Source organism: Mycena indigotica, assembly GCF_014461135.1.
Source record: "Mycena indigotica strain 171206Taipei chromosome Unknown Mind.scaff0008, whole genome shotgun sequence".
In the NCBI taxonomy this organism is placed as follows: Eukaryota; Fungi; Basidiomycota; class Agaricomycetes; order Agaricales; family Mycenaceae; genus Mycena; species Mycena indigotica.
In genome coordinates, this window is record NW_023503007.1 from 2,933,837 (window position 1) to 2,953,803 (window position 19,967).

At 47.7% G+C, this 19,967-nt stretch overlaps 5 protein-coding genes across 5 annotated transcripts; 3 read left to right on the forward strand and 2 right to left on the reverse strand.

Moving 5' to 3' along the window:
• Positions 1–5,473: 5,473 nt before the first annotated feature.
• On the forward strand, positions 5,474–6,611 carry MIND_00940900 (uncharacterized protein; the record flags this gene model as incomplete). The annotated part of the gene is made up of 2 exons (XM_037366027.1): positions 5,474–5,771; positions 5,821–6,611. Exons 1-2 carry the CDS (start codon positions 5,489–5,491, stop codon positions 6,609–6,611), a joined length of 1,074 nt encoding a protein of 357 aa, XP_037217439.1. The 5' UTR covers positions 5,474–5,488.
• Positions 6,612–7,024: 413 nt separating this feature from the next.
• On the reverse strand, positions 7,025–8,138 carry MIND_00941000 (uncharacterized protein; the record flags this gene model as incomplete). Its single annotated transcript, XM_037366028.1, has 7 exons — positions 7,025–7,051; positions 7,103–7,488; positions 7,537–7,686; positions 7,746–7,833; positions 7,879–7,920; positions 7,968–8,037; positions 8,083–8,138. The coding sequence occupies 7 exons, from the start codon at positions 8,136–8,138 to the stop codon at positions 7,025–7,027; spliced, it is 819 nt and encodes a 272-aa protein (XP_037217440.1).
• A 4,150-nt stretch (positions 8,139–12,288) lies between these two features.
• MIND_00941100 (Phospho-2-dehydro-3-deoxyheptonate aldolase) lies at positions 12,289–13,961 on the forward strand (the record flags this gene model as incomplete). Its single annotated transcript, XM_037366029.1, has 10 exons — positions 12,289–12,361; positions 12,409–12,491; positions 12,537–12,626; positions 12,675–12,833; positions 12,931–12,987; positions 13,036–13,156; positions 13,199–13,307; positions 13,357–13,586; positions 13,633–13,865; positions 13,917–13,961. Exons 1-10 carry the CDS (start codon positions 12,328–12,330, stop codon positions 13,959–13,961), a joined length of 1,161 nt encoding a protein of 386 aa, XP_037217441.1. The 5' UTR covers positions 12,289–12,327.
• A 124-nt stretch (positions 13,962–14,085) lies between these two features.
• MIND_00941200 (CUE domain-containing protein) lies at positions 14,086–16,994 on the reverse strand (the record flags this gene model as incomplete). The annotated part of the gene is made up of 8 exons (XM_037366030.1): positions 14,086–14,949; positions 14,998–15,652; positions 15,713–15,862; positions 15,899–15,912; positions 15,956–16,202; positions 16,250–16,703; positions 16,756–16,813; positions 16,854–16,994. 8 exons carry the CDS (start codon positions 16,992–16,994, stop codon positions 14,086–14,088), a joined length of 2,583 nt encoding a protein of 860 aa, XP_037217442.1.
• A 60-nt stretch (positions 16,995–17,054) lies between these two features.
• MIND_00941300 (Rho GTPase activating protein 22) lies at positions 17,055–19,779 on the forward strand (the record flags this gene model as incomplete). Its single annotated transcript, XM_037366031.1, has 14 exons — positions 17,055–17,088; positions 17,138–17,227; positions 17,272–17,358; positions 17,412–17,437; positions 17,492–17,636; positions 17,682–17,730; positions 17,780–17,861; positions 17,913–18,194; positions 18,245–18,537; positions 18,580–18,937; positions 18,983–19,156; positions 19,209–19,387; positions 19,432–19,509; positions 19,554–19,779. 14 exons carry the CDS (start codon positions 17,055–17,057, stop codon positions 19,777–19,779), a joined length of 2,103 nt encoding a protein of 700 aa, XP_037217443.1.
• Positions 19,780–19,967: the final 188 nt, after the last annotated feature.

Consider the following 19,967-nt stretch of genomic DNA (forward strand, 5'->3'; position numbering starts at 1 on the left):
CTATTGATTTTGCAGCTACTGCTGTAAGATATTGGCTATCAATTTCTTATCTAGAAAATATGATTGAAAATCTCGCAAAACATATAGTGTCCTCTCACACCCACCTGCTAAGCCCAATTGTCTACTCTAATTACAGTGGGGTCTTCATTCTAATTAGAAGAGAACATATGAAAATGCCTATGCTGCAGTAAAGCTCACAATAAATCTTCTATGACTGCAATAATTTCACAGCATAAGATGATACTGACCCTAAGTGTCTATGCTGCAAATATCTATGCTATATTTACTACAAGACAAGAAGCCTTAAGCTGCAACTAGAGTACTTATGCTGCAAGAAAACTGCAATAATTTCTAGCTATATGATGGAGTAACTTCCAAGTCAGCGCTGCTACATATGCTGCAGTAAATTCCAGACATTTACCCAAGTAGGTAAGTCCAGTTCTATCCAATCATAGACTACCTGAAAAGGAGATTTACATAAAGTTCTAATCTTCAGTAAAATTCCAGCAGCAGGCCAATACCTACCAGCTCCATACAGTCTGCTATATTAATGTGACATAAATGTTGCAAGACAAGTGTGACATGGTTCCAAAAAAAGGAAATTTCCGCGGTTCAACATCAGGATTACCAGAGATTGTCACACATTGTCACAAATCAAAGCTATGCATTTTAACTATACAAACAACTTTCATTAGGTGACCTATAGTCATAATTATTCAGTAATGGCTAATCATTTGCTAATCTCCACCTGATGTAGTGATATCTCACTAAGTAGACAACTTATAGAGATGATTTAAGCACTACAAAGTGTACTCACAAGATAATATTAATATCCTTCACAATACAATATTATTAATAAATGTAGAACATCTCATGATTATTCATCACACACCTTGATGCAGCAATATCTTCACCAATACTGTATCAAGTCAGATGATTGTTATACTGGTAGGTAGATAATAACCTAGTGTAGACATGTTCTGATATGGGTTTGGTCTCATACTTTTAGACTATACTGTTATACCACTTTTCTGTAGTTTTTCTCTATTGAATTTGATCAAGCACAATGATCACTTGATATCTTGATGAGGAATTTATGGATAAGCTTGATCTAAGTTGCATTCTGGTCTACTCGATATCTTTCATAGGTATGAGAACCCTCCATATTTTAGGCATCATATTCACCTTTATATATGGTGGATATCTCATTACTATAATCTCCTAATAACTCACTTAGAAGTGAGGGGTACCCAATGGAATAAGGGCAATAAGCATACAGTGGGTCTCCCTAAGAGATGGAATACCTCCCATCTTGTTTTATTCATGAAATCTCTGGTAAATGTCCATTATACACATGACTGCTAGTATACATCATATTGGCAATATAGCCATGATCTGTTAGTTGATTATGGATCAAAATATGTCAAGTTCAGTCAATAAGGTATATACATATACCCGCATACTCTGATTCATGAGTGTATGCTCTTGGATGGTGAATTGGGGCAGACATTCAACTACTGGGAAAGTGCAAAGACTGGTTTACAGGATTTGTGAGGTCTATAAACTGAGTGTTGGACCTTGAGGTGGGTGTATGAAGATATTTGAATGTCTACTAGGACCCTATACCAGAATCAGTTGTGGTTCTGGACTGTGCTACTAAAGGTAGCTGAAGAGAGGGTAGGTACCTATAGAGTAAAAAAGAGTGTCTTCGCTATTACAACTGGTCAGAAATTAATTTCAAGTATGATGAAAGACTTGAACTTAGGATTGTATAGAACTTCAAATAAACCTGTACAGCACTTGAATCAACCTCATAGCTATTCTGGATCTTGTACAGGACCATTATCAATATTATCTATTCCAATAATGATGAGTTCACCATGGTATAACCTTTGTGAATCTGAGGAATCTGAGTATATATAATAGTAGGGGTATAGTATACCTCCCAGAAACTGGTACCCCTGCCCCTCTAGCATATCTCTATCTCAGGTTATATTGCACCTAGGGTCTCTAGAAATTCAGTGACCTCAACACTTCCTGTGGGGTCACTAATCAGTGGGATTATAGTGGACTATCCTCTGTAGCTGGATCAACTTGGATCATGAGATTATATGCATGAGGGCCCAAGATATCAGCAAAATGCTCCTCACCTCAGTATTCAGTCATACTTGGCAGTTGACAGATTAAGGTGATGGTGACAGATGATATGACTGGATGGGTCAGGAAATGGTGACATGTTATACCTTTCAAATGAGCTCTCTCCCAGCTTTATCCTCCAAGGCTAGCTGAAGATCCATGCTTATCTTTCACAGTTGATGGAGGTCAAATACCACTGATGAGCAAATGCATTGTATTCTCAGTGCCATATTCACTGTGGATTAGGAAGTCACACACTAGAGCCTCAGTCTATAGTATCTACATCTACAATCCAGCCACCTTACATGTTTTAATTTTGAGATATTCCATTTTTTATGAATGAATGGTGAATATGGTAATTATATCAAATCATGATGATGAAAATATCTTATTGATCAATGATACCTTTCAGAACCTTCTACCTAGTACTTGATCCATATGTTTAGCTTAGGTATCTATGGAGATAGAGGCCTATCAGTTATCTATTGGCCAGTGATTGGACAGTTTTAACCTAGCTATTGAGCTGTAACTATAGGTCACTTGATAAAAGTTGTTTGTATAGTAAAAATGCACAACTTTGATTTGTGACGATCTGTGACATTCTCTAGTCATCCTGCTGTTAAACTGAGAAATTTCCTTTTGGGGAATTATGTCACACTTGTGACCTTGTGTCACATTCTGTAACAGCATGTACAGAGCTGGTAGGTATTGGCCTGCACAGGTGCTGAAATTTTACTGACGATTAGGAATTTCCTTTTCAGGTAGTTTACGATTAGATAGAGCTGGACTTACATACTTGAGTAAATGTCTGGGACTTACTGCAGCATATGTAGCAGCCACTAACTTAGAAGTTACTATGTCATATAGCTAGAAATCATTGCAGTTTTCTTGCAGCATAAGTACTCTAGTTGCAGCTTAAGGCTTCTTGTCTTGTAGTAAATATAGTATAGTCATAATATTTGCAGCATAGACACTTAGGGTCAGTATCATCTTATGCTGTGAAATTATTGCAGTTATAGAAGATTTATTGTGAGCTTTACTGCAGCATAGGCATTTTCATATGTTCTCTTCTAATTAGAATGAAGACCCCAGTGGGCTCTTCATTCTAATTAGAGTAGATAATTGGGCTTAGCAGGTGTCATGGTCGTCGTTGACACCCTCGGAAAGCGCGCCCACTTCTTGGAGTGTCATACAACGGTCGATGCAGTAGGGGCAGCCCGCCTCTACTACCGGAACATCTGGCGGCACCATGGGACTCCGGAGAAGTACATCTCCGACCACGGCTCGCAGTTCATCGGGGACTTCACCTGAGAACTTTGGCATCTAATTGGCATCAAGCCTGCCATGTCCACTGCGTGTCACCCGCAGACGGACGGGCAGACAGAACGCATCAACCAGGAGTTGGAGCAGTACTTGCGGATCTTCACCAACTATCAGCAGGACGACTGGGATGAGCTGATTCCGGCTGTGGAGTTCGCCTACAACAATCATGTTCACTCCTTCACGCAGCAGGTCCCCTTCATGACGGACTCGGGCCGGCTCCCGCGCATGGGCTTTGAACCCGGAGTCCACTCCGCTATGGAGTCTGTGAACGAGTTCCGCAACCGGATCGCCACTGGTGTTGCTGAAGCCAAGGCTGCGCTCACAAAGGCCAAAGAGGAGTACAAACGCTACTACGACCAGAGACGCACTCCATCTCCGGAGTTTAAGGTTGGCGACCGTGTTTGGCTGGATGCCTCTAACATCAGGATGACTCGCCCCTTGGAAAAGTTCTCCCATCACCGCCTCGGACCGTTCAAGATAGTCGCGGAGATCAGCAAAGGTGCCTACAAGCTCGACCTCCCTCCGCGCTACTCAAAGCTCCACCCGGTCTTCCCCGTCGTCAAGCTCGAGCTCGCCCAGGATGACCCCTTCGACGGACGCCCCGGCTACGACCAGCCCCCTCCGGACCTCGAGGACGGAGTCCCAGAGTGGGAAGTAGAGGAAATCTTGGACACAAGGGTGAGGTATAAACAGCTGAACTACTTCGTCAGATGGAAAGGCTATGACGCATCGCACGACCAGTGGGTTCCCTTCGACCGCGTCTTCGCCCCGGAGAAAATTACGGAGTTCTATCGTAAGTACCCTGGCAAGCCACAACACATCGCCTCCGCGACCTTCGACTCGATTCCGTTCCGGTCTATGCGTCAGGACGCCGCATTCAAAGGGGGGGTGATGTCAGGGGAACCTCCCTTTCGGCCTGGAGACACGTCCGATTCCGGTCCGATTCCGGTTCCGACTCCGGTCCGGCCCTCCATCTTGCCCGCACAATCACCAATCCGTCAACGCCCTCCCGACGGTCACCCTGGGACCTTGCCTGCGACGCCGCCCAAGCCTTCTGTGCCCGACAGCGGCAGCTATGGACAAGCAGTATATAGTCAGCTCCCTAGCAGGCGGACCCTTAGAGTTTCTTCTCTTTGGATCCTCCCCTGCTAGGTCAGCTTCATTTGTATTCGCTTACCAATGTTCACGCTTTGGATCCTCCCCTGCTAGGACCTTGATCTCAGGCCTCCGGGGTTGCCCTTACATAGACCAGTATGGCTTTGGTCAATGTCTGGAAGGGTGAGGAGCCTCTTCAATCTTCCAACTACTTCTAGAGCTGCTGAAGACATAATACAATTATATAATCAATCAAATCTTCTTTCTTACCATATCGAATGGACTTATCAGCTGTGTCCTTACGATTAGACCTGGCTATCCTGGACAAGGATATTCTGCAACTTCAAGAGAAGCTGAATTATTATCTTATAAAATGAAAGCAGACAGCTGTAAAACTTTCTAAGATACTATATGGCAAGATTCTTGAAGTTCCAACAGAGCTTATAAGCTATATCTTCAAGCTTCTGCTACATCCTCAAGCACAGGACAAACTCTTTCAGCAGCTTAAAGCTCTGCTATTTGTCTGTTCACACTGGAATAATATCCTCATCAAGGATGATCCCAAACCTGGCACACACCACCACCGAGCGGCCAGACGGAACCAGCGTCCCGACCACCGTGTCTTAGTAGTTAGTGTACTTGTTGCGGTATATAAATGCAGAAACAAAAAGAAAAAAAAAATGGAGGTCACATGACTAGCTACACGACACATCTGTAGCTAACTTATCCCACGATACTCTTGAGCCGCTCGTGCCTCGCGTCAAGGATATCTTGAAATTTTACAAGAATGGCATGGTTGTTGTCTTTGATTGGCATACCCCGTAGCGTAGCACGAGCTTACGCTAGTATAATACAGAATTGTGAGATTTTGTTTTCTCGTGACAGTTGGTCAATCAACACCTTGGTCACACCCAAATTTTTGCTCTTTTCCTCCATGTTCGCCTCCGTCCTCCGCCGTCAAGCCCGTACCGCGGCGGTATCATCTTATGACTCTCTCTTCTCCCGTGTTTGGCAAACTACACACGCGCCATGTCAACGTCCAACGCGTTTTCTCTCTTTTTCGGCCATTCGTAGGTTTGATGTGCCGGTCGTCCAAAAACAGTCCCAGCATCCCCCCAGTCAACAATTATTCATTGGAAACCTTCCATATGAGGTTACAGAGGCGGAGGTGCGAGAAGCCCTGGAGTCTTATGGGCACATTAACAGTCTGCGACTAGGTATGTGCCCACGTCCTTCGATGTCAAGCAGTTCGTTAAAGCGTGCCAGTGTTAAATCCAGATGGATCGAGTCGAGGCTTTGGCTATATTACATTCAGCAGTGTCCAAGAATCCACGGCCGCTTTCAACGCAGAAATCAAAATACTCAACCGACTTATGCGCGTTGACTACACCATGGCTCGGCCGTCTCATGCGAGCGGCATGGCCAGTATGCGTTCACCTACACCGCCTTCGTCTACCCTCTATGTTGGAAACATGCCTTTCGGCACCAATGAGGCCGAAATTCGTGAAAAATTCGAACCATTTGGTCCTCTTCGCAGTGTGCGGCTTTCGCTTGACCCACAAGGCACATTCAAGGGATTTGCGCATGTGGAATTTGAGAGGGAAGATGACGCTGTTGCGGCCCACGACAGCTTTGCAGAGGAACCCCTCTACATGCTTGACCGTAACGTGAAAATCGATTATGCGGCCTCCAGAGCAACTGGCCGCAAGATGCCAAGCCCAAGTCTCTACTTTTTCGATTTTCGGGGTGACGGTCTTGCCCTTCGCCATTCACTCTCAGCCTTTGATCAAGACATTATTCGCACCTATTTTTTGCGAAGCAGGGTAACAGGCGAACTGACTTCGACGGGATTTATCGAGTTCAAGTCCGTCGAGGCGGCAACGGCGGCCTTGCAAAAACACAATGGTCGTATGACGAAGTTTGGACCCTTGAACCTCGAATTTGCTGTCAGTTCTCGCCAAGACGCCAACCCTCAGGACCGATACAATGCTTCAGTTGCTGCCCGTGCGCAAGCTAGTGACCGTGTTCAGCGTGGGTATGGCGACAGAGATTTTTGAGTCCTATTGTAAATGCACAGTTTAATATAATCAACATGCTCTTCTTATCTTACTGTTCTTGTAAGAACCAAGAACAAGAGAAACCATTGCATTGGTCTGGATGATTGTCTTGAAACATTTGGAGTCTACGGTCTACGGTCCTAGCAATCTACTTGGAATGGATAGAGGCCTAGTTGGCCTTGTGTTAACCCCCCAAAGCCTATTGCCTCACTACAGGGAATAGCGCAAGAGTCAATAGACTTCGAAGTACAATTCTGAGGGGTTGCCGTTGAGGCAACTCCACCACTTTCTGCTGTCGAGGATCGATATTGGAGCGAAGTATCGGAATACTCGCTCTCCTACTCTCTCGTCGTCGTCCCACTCGCTCATCGTCGTCCCAAGTCCCTATATTGTGATTGTTCACGATATCTAGCTCAGTCACTGAGGGCGGCTAGGTAGCTCTAGGAATCAAGCTTATGAGCGGGTTGAGTTGAACCATGGAAACGACTCGCCTCCTTCTCTTGTAGGAATTCAAGGTATGTTAAAGCAACGGCGATCCAGAAGCTCGACTCGATCCCAAGCATTTGTTCCTCAAATTGCGATACAATGAGGAGCCCAGTGATTGCATGCACAGTCATAGTAGGAGTCCGGTCAGTGAATGTCACCAGCGGAGACGGTGCCTCCGACGTCACAGTCGTTGTAGGCGGCGGAGCTTGTGATGTCGTAGAAATAGGTGCGATGCGCCGGAGGGTGAAAGAGTAGTCAGGACCCGCGCTATTTTTGCGAATAGTATTGAGCGCCTTGTGGAAAAAGCTAAGCTCCTCCGACTTGTTGCCATCGAGTTGATGGGGTGTCAGCACAAATTGGGTTATTGTTTCTATGAGGATTCGCCCGTTTTCTGGTTGAGTGTGAATAATGGTTGGTGTTGCGGACTGAACAACGGGACCTTGTCCAGGTGGGGAAGTCGGTGGGGGTGGATATGAATGCATCAAGGAAGGCGTGTTGGGGATAAAGGCATTGGTGCGAGAGGAAAAAAGTAAGGACCCAGGCGGATGCGCACCAGCTGGTGGTGCTGGTGTTAAGGGAATGTAGACACCTGCAGTACCGCATCGGCAACACATGAGCATGAGCACAATCGTTGCAACAAGAGCAAACCAGGAGGAAAGGTTGGAGAACGGATACGAATATACCAGCCACTTCTTGGACGATGCATAGTCCATCGGATGAGCCCCGACTCTTTGTGCTTCAATTTATGAAAGGGTTGAGGGATATAATTCATAAAACTCACAACAAGTCGCTCGACGATCTCTTCGTCGTCCAAAAACCGCTCCTCCTTCGATGTGTAGACACACGCAAACAACCACGAGCCACACACACCTTGAACCATAAGACCTTGTCCGAACCCTCCTCCTTTACATCGATAACCAAATGGTCTAGCACATCGGAGCTGCTTCCAATTAAGTGTCGACTATAGGAGCAATAAGAAAAGAACCTCTGAACCACATAGCGGGTCATTAACGGAGAGGCGGAAGGGCCGGAGTTGCTCATTCAACCGCGTCAGACAGAGGGAATCGGTAGACTGAGAAGAAGAGTTCCTTCTTCGCGCCCCAGAGGTGTGAGATCCAATCAAACGTAAACCACCCAAATGCGGAAATTCTGTGACTAATTTTTTTTTCTTTTTGAATCACATTTATATTCCGTACGTTACTGGCAGCTAGCCGGGGCGAGGAACGAGCCGCGGTTACAGGGTCTTGCATAATGGAATGCAGTCCGATTTTTGATTTCTCGCCATTTTTGATTGATTTTTGGCATAAGTGTGCCATCGGCTGGCATTCCCGAGCCTTTCCGAGCCCCCTTATGCCTGATTTCAGCCCAAAACAGGTGGCAGCTGTCACACAAATCCAAAATCACGACTGCACTCCATTATGCAAAAGTCTGTAGCGAGAGATAAGCTAGCTGGAGAGCACTCAACGGCGGCCATCAGCTGATATGTCACACAGGTCACTCCCATTCATCCTTAGCTCGGCACCACCATCTAGCCTCGCCTTCAAGACTTTTCGCGCGTTCTCTGGTTCTCTACCCTCTGTCTAGGTTACATCTCCCTCTCCTGAGTCCTTGTGACTCCTTTCTCTTTCTCTCTGTCCTTGAGACATGTCCTTGTGATATTTTATTTCCTTCTTTACATTGCTTCTGTTCCTTCTTCATTTCTTGGTCCTTGAGACCAGTCCTTGTGATATTTTAACACTTTCCTTCTCTTTTGTCCTTGTGACACTTCCCCTTTCTTGTCCTTGAGACACCTCCCCTTCTTTGTCCTTGAGACACCTCCCTTTCCTTTGTCCTTGTGACACATCCCCTTCTTTGTCCTTGTGACACCTTCCCCTCCTTGTCCTTGAGACATTTCCTTTTCTTGCTTACTGGCAGCACTATCTGGTCTTGCATCAAGCTCACCAACTCTTGGGTCTCTGTCACCTCAAGCACTGCTAGAGCCTCCTCTTAGGCTGAAGACAGCTGTCCCTGGGTTTTCCTAGGGTTGTGGTGCGCTTCTATCATCCTGTTCTTCCTTTCCTTTCTCTTCTCCCACTTCCCCCTTCCCTTTGTCGCAGCACTCCAGGTGGGGTGCCTGCTGCTGCCTTGCGTTTGCCGGCCGCGCTTCGCTTTGGAGCGCTGCTCCTTTGGGGGGGGCCGGCTGCTCGCTTCTGGCGTCGGTTCCCACCCAGTCGTGCGTCATGCTGGCCGCAGGCTGCCTCGAGTTTGGTCTCCCGCCCAGAGCTGCCTTGTTGCGCTCTTGTGGCTGGGAGCGCCTCAGGTGAGTGTCGCCCATTTCCTGGAGTCGCCTCAGTGCGCTCAGGGCTGGGGGCGCTTCATGTAGCCTGTGGCCGAGCCAGGCACATTTCCATCTATGTATAATGCGCTTATGCATTCATACATGAATTTTTATCTTCCCCAGTCTCTTCGGAGATATTACTTATCATATTCCTTCTACCTACATCCTATATACTACCTACATAATGCTAGCCGAGTATGACCAGCTAGCTTATAGCTACTAAGGCGCAGTGATCGTATGAGCAGCCATCGGGGGTGTCAGACATCGTGGCAAAGCCGTTCAGCTATGGGGGTTTATGGTGGAGATGTAAGAGGGGAGGTTGTGTGAGCCAGTGTCTGCTGGCTGTATCGGTTGGGTGTTGTCCGTCATAGACATAAATGCATAGGTTTTTGGGCTATAATGGCATGTTCTCCGGGTGTGCTGTTTGTCTGTGTGGGCCTCCTCTCTGTTGTAGTCCCATCTAACCATGGTTGTCGTCGTTGCCTGCGCCGTCTTTGACTCTTTGTCATCAGACTCGGAGATGTCTGGTTCCAGTTCCTCTTCCCTCCGTTTGTGTCCGGTCTTTGTGAACGCACCAGATTCTTCTAGGAATTTAGTGAGTGCCATTATGCCGCCTTGTGTTCCCAAGATCTCTGGGAGTGCGATATTGCAAGAGTGCTTCCAGAGGATCTGGCGATGCTCCTTATATCTGGGGCATTCTCAAAGATCTAGAATATGTGTTCATGATCATGTTTGAACCTGTTCCCCACAGAGCTAAAGTGGTAGTATTTAGACAAAATACCCTAATAGTAGCCAGGTAGTTAATAGCCTAACTTCAGCCATGCCCCTGGCTGTGTTGGGCACTTTTTGTAAGGTTCAACCTAGCTTCAAATAGCCCCAGGCCACCACTGATGGCCTGTATTGTCTGATCCAGTTGATCCAGTGATGGCTACTGATCCTGGAGCGCAAATTGATGATACTATATTAGAGCTTATTAGCAGCCTTAAATTTAACAAAAAATAGCATGTAGATCCAAAGGAAATCCAACTATTTCATTGCTCCACTTAAAGAAAATGTGCCAGAGGGCCGCCAGCCATAGATCTATAATATATACATTGTCTTGCTCCATAATTTATTTACTGCTGGAACTGCTGCTGAAACAGCACAAAGGATGAAGCAGACACAATAATGTATGTTTAGGAGCAAATAATTTAATATCTGGTCTAGAGAGTAGAGAGTCTGTACAGCTACACTCTTGGACCATGCTCCCGACCACTTACTATCTCCTTAGGTGCGCGGAGCTGCTCCCTGCTGCTATTTGATGGGTCTGTTGACTTTGTGCCACATAGCGTGACAGGCATTGGAACAGCTGGCTGAAAAAAAACCCCGATTTGGGTTCAGTATTTGCCATCAACAGGTGCCACACGGCAAAAAATATTTGAAAACAGAAATTTTTGCATAGGAGATGTGTCACACACTAAACTGCTCGGCGCAGGTGCCGCTCAGAGAAATTTACACTTGAGGAAGGCTCATTTTGCATATATAAATAGTAGGAATACAGTCAAGGGGCCCGCGGATCAGCAAGCCGAGACATTATGTCACGCTTGTGACATAGGGTAGGGGGGGTCCCCAGACAAAAATTTCATGTTTTGGACTTTGTCTGAGAAAGGTCCGAGGATGTCCAGAAGGACCATCTTTTGGTCTATAGATACACTATGATCTGTTTGCAGCAAACATGGCATGTTCTGAGGCAGACATAGTGGAACCTGGTGGAGGATAATGAAGTTGAGTGCTGCAGTCCTGTTTGCCAGAAGACTAGCACTCTTGCAGTGATTCAGCGTCTTGGTCTAGGATATGGTGCATAGGTACTGATTTTTACTTCCTGTCAGCTAGCGGGGCGAGGCACGAGCCGCCGCTACCGTGAGATAAGCTAGCGTGGGAGCGCTCGGCCAAAGCCGACACTGACATCATCTTTTAGCGACTGACATCATCTTTCAGCGCTTGCTTGACACCACCATGTTGTGTGGCTTCAAGACTTTTTGCGCGTTCCCCGCCCACCCTCCTCACGCGCTTCTGGGGGGTCCGGCTGCTCGCTTATGGCGTCGGTTCCCACCCAGTCGTGCGTCGTGCTGGCCGCAGGCTGCCCCGAGTTTTGTCTCCCGCCCAGAGCTACCTATGTTGCCCTCTTGTGGTTGGGAGCTCCTCGGTGAGCGTCTCCTTTTTCCCGGAGTTGCCTAAGTTGCACTCTCGGGGGCGGAGCGTCTCATTGTGGCCTTGCGGCCAAGCCCGGCACATTGACACCTATGTATCATGTGCTTATGCGCTCATACATGAATTTTTGCCTTCCCCATCTCTTCGGAGATTTATGTACTTATATTTCCTACTGACATGTACTACCCCCGACGGCCGGGCGTGACGAGCTAGCTTATTGGCTTATTGGACTGATCTGTGATTTGTGATGACAATAATTTCCTTTTTGGGAAGTCATGTGGCTTAGTCATGCTTAGTCAATAGGGTAGGGAGGGTCTGCTGGTGCTTATTTCACTTTTTCGACCCAATGTCTAGGATTTTTTTTGCGCTGGCCCCTTGAATACAGTACAGAGATCTATTCAAATCCCTCTCTTTTCTTTTCCTCCCGCCTTCCTTTTTTGGAATTTTCATTTTTCTTCTTTCAGCTGCCCACAACACCAGTATTTTGCCCTTTTGGGGACAACTTTGCTCAGTGCAATTTCTTTTGGCTAATTTTAGCCTACTTAGGGATTTTCCCCAAGGTTGGAAGCAAATCCGCACAAATTTTGCTGACTGGGGCTAGATTTGTTCAAAATCCGGGCAAAAAAGTTCCACTCCGAAGTTTGGCAATCGCGATCACTGATTTTAGTATCCAACCTCTTGGCATACCTTTCACACACCACGATTATTTTCTCTGTAACAGCTATGAGCATAGATCCTCGAAAGGTGTTTCGCTTTGGTAAGGACCACTGCCATCGGGGTTAGGTGGTCTTAAAAGGTCATTAGCGCTTCCGGAGGACCCAATGCACGATTCTGAACTTGAAAATGCATACAACCAACAATATATCCGCGATCGACGCGTCATTGGTGTGCGTCGTGCTCTACCTCTCCACGACTTGTGATATAGGAAGTAGTATGATCCACTGGTGCAACCTGCCCTACTCCGCCATGAGATCGTCTCTTCTCTCAAGGCTCAAAAGACCATTGCTTCGGCTCGTTACTCTGTGAGAAAGTGAATTCGTTGCTGTTCACAGTCCCATCGGATCTCACAGGCAGCCCGAATCCTCGCTGGCCACGATGACCGCGTTTTGGTCATTGTAGGACCATGCTCGATTCATGATCCTCAGCAAGCAATGGAATACGCAACTCTGCTCAAGTCAAAAACCTTCGATTGGCCGAACTTGCTGGTTATCATGCGGGCATACTTGTGCGTGCTACATACATTTTTTTCGATCCAACCTTCTCGATCTCTTTTAGCGAGGTAGGAGCCGTTTATGCTCGGATCTGAGTCGTGAGATCCTTTATTAGAAACCGCGCACCACAGTTGGCTGGAAGGGGCTTATCAATGATCCAGATATCAATGGTGTAAGAGTTCTTTCGTCCGAGACAAGAAGTGGTAACAACCATTCGCAGTCTTTCCAGATTAACAAAGGCCTTCGCATTGCCCGACAGTTATTATGTGACATTGCAGATTTGGGCCTGCCTGTTGGCTCTGAGTTGCTGGATACTATTTCACCCCAATATCTGGCAGATTGTGCGTTTAAAATTTACTCGTAGCTTTTAACTATAATTGTAGTGCTATCGTGGGGCGCCATCGGAGCAAGGACAACAGAATCTCAGCTCCATCGCGAACTTGCCTCCGGCGTTTCATTTCCTATTGGATTCAAAAATGGTACAGATGGAAGGTATGGCTCATACTATGATGACGGTGCTGCCTGTTGAGCAATCTGCCAGCGTTTCTGTTGCTATAGACGCGATGCACTCTTCCGGGTCGCCTCACGCTTTCATGGGCGTCACTGAACAAGGGCTGGCAGCGATCGTCAAGACTCGGGGAAATACTGATACACATATCATTCTTCGTGGCGGAACGCAAGGCCCAAACTATAGTAGTCAACATGTCAAACAGGCCATCGAAGCAATTACCGACAAGAAGGAATGGGCCAGTATCATGATTGACTGCAGCCGTGAGTCTCCTGCAGGCTCCTGGTTTTAATACACATACCTCCATAGACGGTAACTCCAGAAAAAACCACCACAACCAAGCATTAGTGCTCACCGACGTTTGTGATCAGCTTGCGGCTGGTTCACGAAACATCACAGGGGTCATGGTTGAGTCCAATATAAATGACGGGCGACAGAATGTCCCCATTGAAGGTCCAGAATTCCTTCAACATGGTGTGAGCATCACCGATGCTTGTGTGAATTGGACGACGACGGTGGGTATGATGGATGCGCTTAACAAGGTATATTTTCAATCACATGCTGTTCTAAAGAGTTAGTTACCTGACAAAAAGGCTGTGGAACAAAGACGTCAAACGAACACAGGGGTGCATGTATAAACGCGTCAAGATTGTAGTGTGCTAAAGAACGTACAAAAGCATTGAGCGGAGTGAGATGACGAGAGAGACAGATAATGGAACAGAAAGAAATGGAAAGATGCGATACGATATGAGAGCAAAGAAATCACTGCCAGTATTGCTGCTGCCTGCCTTGATATGGATAGAACTCGTTTTGTGTCTGTGAATAGCCCAAATGAGCCGCTTGGTGATGAGTGCTTTGCTGGGGGCCAGTTGCTCCAGAGCCAACACTACCCCCAACGCCACCAAAGCGATTCCCTCCATAGAAACCCTGACCTGGGGGAACGCCCTGTCCTTGCCCTGAGTTTTGAGGTTGACCTTGCGACTGTTGTTGTCCAGGCTGAACTCGAGCTGCGACGCCAACATCCTTCCCATATGGCTTGTATTGTGTCTCAGGCGAACCACCGCGGGCGTTAGCTTGGGGGCCAGCCGCCGCACCTGGTCCACTGAGTCCAATGAAACCTTGTCCGCCCCCATAGAGAGGTTTCCCATAATCTTGTGTGAGACTGAGTGAATGCTGCTGTGGCTGTGGCTGTGGCTGTGGCTGTCCAGGGTAATCGTCGTAGCCCGATTGATACAGGCCTTGACCTTGACCCTTGAGAGTATTCTGAGATTGTTGGTTGGGAGCCGGTCCATTCGCGGGCCCAGGTGGCCCAGGGAACATAGCGGGGTATTTGACGTAGGGCGGGACACTGTAACCCGAGTTGTATGGTGCGCCGTAGTATTGATTTTGGGGGTAGGGGTAGTAATAAGGAACTGGTGGCGCATATTGCTGACCCTGTGGTCCACCATTTGGCGGCGGTTGCTGGCCAGAATTCTGGCCATTACCATGTTGACCCGTAGAAGGCGCGGGCGGCGGTAGACCACCCGTATTCGGTTGTGTCTGAGAAGCACTGGAGAGTCCTTTGACGTCATCGTGGCTCAGCGCACCTCGGTTGAAGCCGGATGGCTGATATGACTCATAAAAGCCCTGGGGGATAGAGCGTCAGAACCAACTAAAGAAAAATCAACAACTTACTCGTGGGCTATCGTGACCGTAGTCTTGGCCAAAACCAGCCAAATGACCGCCTTGACTTTGATGAACACCGAGTTGACCAAATGCGCCATATGGTGTATCGGGCCCTTGGTTGGCAGGGGGCGTCGCCGCATGAAAGTAAGGTGTTGAAGCGGCCGAGGTGTGATCGTTTCTGAAATAACTCGAATGACCAGTGCCAGATTGATGCTGCTGGGCTGGTTGAGAGGGATCAAGGTGAGTCGGTAACCCGTGTTGCGAATATTGGTGAGTGTGCGTTTGCTGCGGATGCGGCTGCTGCTGCTGCTGTTGTGGTTGTTGTTGTTGTTGTTGTTGTTGTTGTTGTTGGACATGCGGGGGAACGTAGCCTCCAGCAGCCATATGCTGTTGCATGTATTGTTGTTGTGGGGTTAGCTGATTTAGTTCCTGGGAGGACTGTGAATCGATTTTTTGCTGATTCTGAGAAACGACGGGCTGAGAGATGGAGCTCGGCAGTGAATGTGAAGCTTGTGGAGGCAAACTTTGTTGGAATAGAGCGGAACCCAGAGAGGCCGACGATGGTGGGACTGTAGCTTGAGGCGGAGGGTCATGGTGAACTGAAGTTACCACTGGTGGAGATGTCGTTGAAGGTTGGGGTTCTGGTGCAAGATCCGATTCTGGCCTAGAAAAAATGCATTGTATGGCAATGAGGGCAAAGGCGAAGTGGAAGTTGAAAACTTACGTGGCTTCAAATGAAGCATCGCTGCCGAGACTGAGACTTCCAAATTGCATTCCCACTTTCTCGAGACCTGTACCAAACGAGCTAGGCATGACTACCGCTTGATCAGAGAGCTTGTATCGCGCGCTGTTGCGATGAGACGTGGGTGCAGGTCTAGGGGGGCTTGACGGAAGGGGAAGTAGTCAGAACGGGAGTATCTGGCTCTGATTGCAAAGAGGGGGGAGGATTTGCGTCAACCACAGATACTTGCTCAAGTCGCTCGGATTCCGGTTGCTTGGGCTCTTCAACATCGGTCGCCGTGACAGCCGACGCCCAAACATCGGCTGCAGAGGTAGATGTAGATGGCTTTATGGTTGGTGCTTCTTCTTCCCAGGGAGGTGGTTGAACAGTTGTAGGCTCTTCCCAATCGGTGTGCGCCTTGGGCTCGGGCTCTAGAATAGGAGTGGTGCTGGGTAGTGGGGGTGCTGGTACTGAAACAGGCTTTTCTTGAGGCCTGAGTACGGAGTCATCATGATGTAACTAAATATTTCAACACCATACCGTGCAATTTGAGCCCAGGACATTTTGGAGGTCGCCGGAGTCTTCGCAGACACCTTGGGAGTATCGTTGAGCTCGGGTTCTTTCGTGTTTCCCCAAGATGCCGGAGTAGCAGATACACTCTCGCTCGGTTCAGTCCAAGATGAAGTTGGAGCTTGTTCAGGCCATGGGTTGTCGACAACTGCTGCTGTTGCTGGCGGTTTCTCAACAGACTTGTCGATAGCAGGAGGGTTATCGGTCGACGTGATATGGTGTTGACCGTTAGTTGTCCGCACTCCTCCACGAGCTCGAGGGACTGTACCGCCTCGAGTGGATCCACCCCGTCCGCCACGTGCGCCGCCTCTTCCACCGCGAAAATCGGTTCGGGTGGTGGAGGCGGACTCCTTCGGTGGGTGCGAAAGTCCATTCGGCTTCTTGTCCTTTTTGCGAGTCACCGCTCCCCATTGCTCGGCATGTCCTACAGTATGGACAATGAGAACATAAACAAAAACGACAGAGAAACAACTAACCCTCGCTGATACGAGTCGCAGCTAGTTCAACGTCGCCAGCAACCTCGTGCAAAAGAGACTGGAGGTCTGGAGACTCAAAATGAAGAGGCGCGTAAAACCTGTACAAACGCGTACACACCATCATTGGACCATGAAGGGAAAAGTTCTTGCAGTTGTCGGGCTTGTGTGCGGTATCTGTTGTTGTCAGGTCCAGAAACAGGGACTGCTGGACTCCCAATAGCCGTTTTATATTGGGACATGGCGAAGGTCAGAAAGTAGTGGTGTGTCACCAAAGCGTGATATCGTGACGCCCAACACCGATGAGTTCGCGTGCTCCTCGCAAGGGGGAGAACTGTGCGCCATCTTCCACTTCATTGCGCCGTCCTTTCCTGATCGAAATTAGACGAACTCTCAGTAGATTTAAACTCAGGATATGCAGAAAAGAGGAAGGATGCAATCAAGCGTGTCATTGCTTCGATGACGGTCGGAAAAGGTCTTTATTCACCACCACGAAAGAGCTCCTTTAACCTATCATAGATGTTAGCGGACTCTTTCCAGATGTCCTCAAGAACATGCAAACGGAAGACTTGGAGCAAAAAAAACTAGTCTACCTCTACTTAATGAGTGCGTCGCCGCCACCACCACCACATCTCAATCCTGTTTACAATTTGGCATAGACTATGCCAAAACGCAACCAGAATTGGTGCGTATATGAGTTACTATGCCCTGGATCCACAGATGAAACAACTGGACGTAGGTCATTCTCGCAGTCAACACTTTCGTCAAAGACTCTGACGACCCGAATCCCCTGGTTCGAGCCCTTGCCATTCGGACCATGGGAGTGCTGCGCGCCGAAAAGATCATTGACTACCTGTGTGACCCTCTAGCGAAAGCCCTACGTGGTGCGTTGCTTGACACAAGAGCAACGTCGTCTGACTTCATAGCAGATGAGAATCCCTACGTACGCAAAACAGCCTCCTTATGCGTCGCCAAACTGCAAGTAATCCATTCTAGATCTATCAACCAAATGATCGAAACTGTCTAGATATGACCTCAAACCGGAGCTGGTGATTGAAAACGGTTTCTTGGAGCAGTTGAGAGATATGATTGCGGATAGTAACCCCATGGTGAGTCAACTGTGAATTTGATCTCAAAAGGAGAGTCCTGACCAAAAGAAGGTTGTTGCGAATACAGTCGCTGCCCTCACTGACATTCACAACGCTGCTTCTGCTCGACCTTCCAGTTCAACTTCCGACCCTGGCATATTCATCATCTCACCAACAATTCTTAACAGGCTTCTCATTGCGCTCAATGAATGCTCTGAATGGGGACGCATTGCGATTTTGAATGCCCTTGCCCGATATCAAGCTCAAGATGAGAAGGAAAGCGACCACATATGCGAGCGGGTTGTTCCTCAATTGCAACATGCTAATGGCAGTGTCGTACTGGCTGCCGTCAAAGTACAGTAACCACTCTTTCTCCTGTTGATTTTGCTCAATGGTCATCTAAGGTTGTGATGATCCATATGCGCGGTGTGCGACGTGAAGATCTTACAAAGCAACTAATCCGGAAAATGGCCCCTCCGCTTGTGACTCTCCTTTCTTCCCCAGCAGAGGTGCAATGGGTTGCACTGCGAAACATCAATCTTCTCCTACAAAAACGTCCTGAGACTCTATCAACAGAAATTCGCGTGTTTTTCTGCAAATACAACGACCCACTCTATGTCAAAGTAGAGAAGTTGGACATCATGGTCCGGTTAGCCAATGAGAGCAACGTTGATGCGTTACTCAGCGAGTTGAAAGAGTACGTGTCACATGCGATTGCTTTGCTTTATACTTATTTCAGGTACGCGTCCGAGGTGGATGTCGATTTTGTGCGGAAGAGCGTCAAGTGCATTGGACAAACGGCTGTCAAAATCGATGCTGCGGCGGAACGATGTGTCCATGTTCTCTTGGACCTAATTGATACTCGAGTAACCTATGTTGTGCAAGAGGCCATTGTCGTCATGAAGGATATTTTCAGAAAATATCCTTCAACATACGAAGGCGTTATTCCTACACTCTGCGCAAATTTAGACGAACTCGACGAACCTGAAGCCAAAGCTTCCCTGATATGGATCATTGGGGAGTATGCCAACAAGATCGATAATGCGGACGAACTTTTGAACATTTTTGTGGATACCTTTGTTGAAGAATCGTATTCAGTGCGTTGACATCTCAAGTGCCTTCCTTTCCTCAATTCAAAACAGGTCCAATTACAAACACTCACCGCAGTCGTGAAGTTGTTCCTCAAAAAGCCGGATTCATCTCAAGGAATCGTGCAACTCATCCTCAATAAAGCCACGGCTTGTGATAGTCCGGATGTTCGTGATCGGGCCTACATCTACTGGAGGCTACTATCGACTGATCCCGGCGCTGCGAAGGTGAGCGCTTGAGAGAGAGAGAAACAGGTAGCCGGGTTAACAGCCACTCCAGGCAGTTGTTCTTGCGAACAGGCCCCCTATATCAATTCCTCGCACGACTGTCTCATCCGCCCTCCTCGAAGAACTTCTAGGCGAAATTTCGAACCTAACAAGTGTTTATCATAAACCAGCAGAAACATTTGTTGGAATGGGTAGAGTCGGAGTTGAGAGTGTGCAGCATAAAGAGGCAACGTTAGTATTCTATGCGGACCGTCCTGTTATTGACCTGCAGACAGATTCAACGATGAGGATCCCTTTTCAGCAAAGAAGGCTTTGCAAACAGTAGCTGCAGGACAATATGTGGAAAACTTGCTGTGCGTATGTCTCGCACACCATGCCAAGCTAAACAACCCGTCAGTGATTTTGGCAATGAGGCCACTCTGGATGGACAGCCAACCGGACTTGCAGCAACCGAAGTGCTCACCCAACCCGCGGCCGCAAATCTGATGGCAGGCGTTTCGGCAAACCCCTTAGATGATTTAGTATCTATATTCGCGGCGCCAAGCACGAACGTCATCTCAAGTGCTTCCCCGCCAGCACCGCCAACGCAACACCAACAGGAAGATCTCTTGGGATTATTCTAGTCGCCTGCAGACTGTAGTGATTTGTGTACTTGTAGAAATTGCTATATAGCTATTCAGGGTAAAGTATGACCCATTTCGGCGTTGAGAAAGGAATCTACATATTGACAAGTTATGTTTGTCTGTCATTCGCCACTCTGTAGGTTACCAGGTAGCTCTCCTTTGACTACTTATCTCTGATTACGTACCAT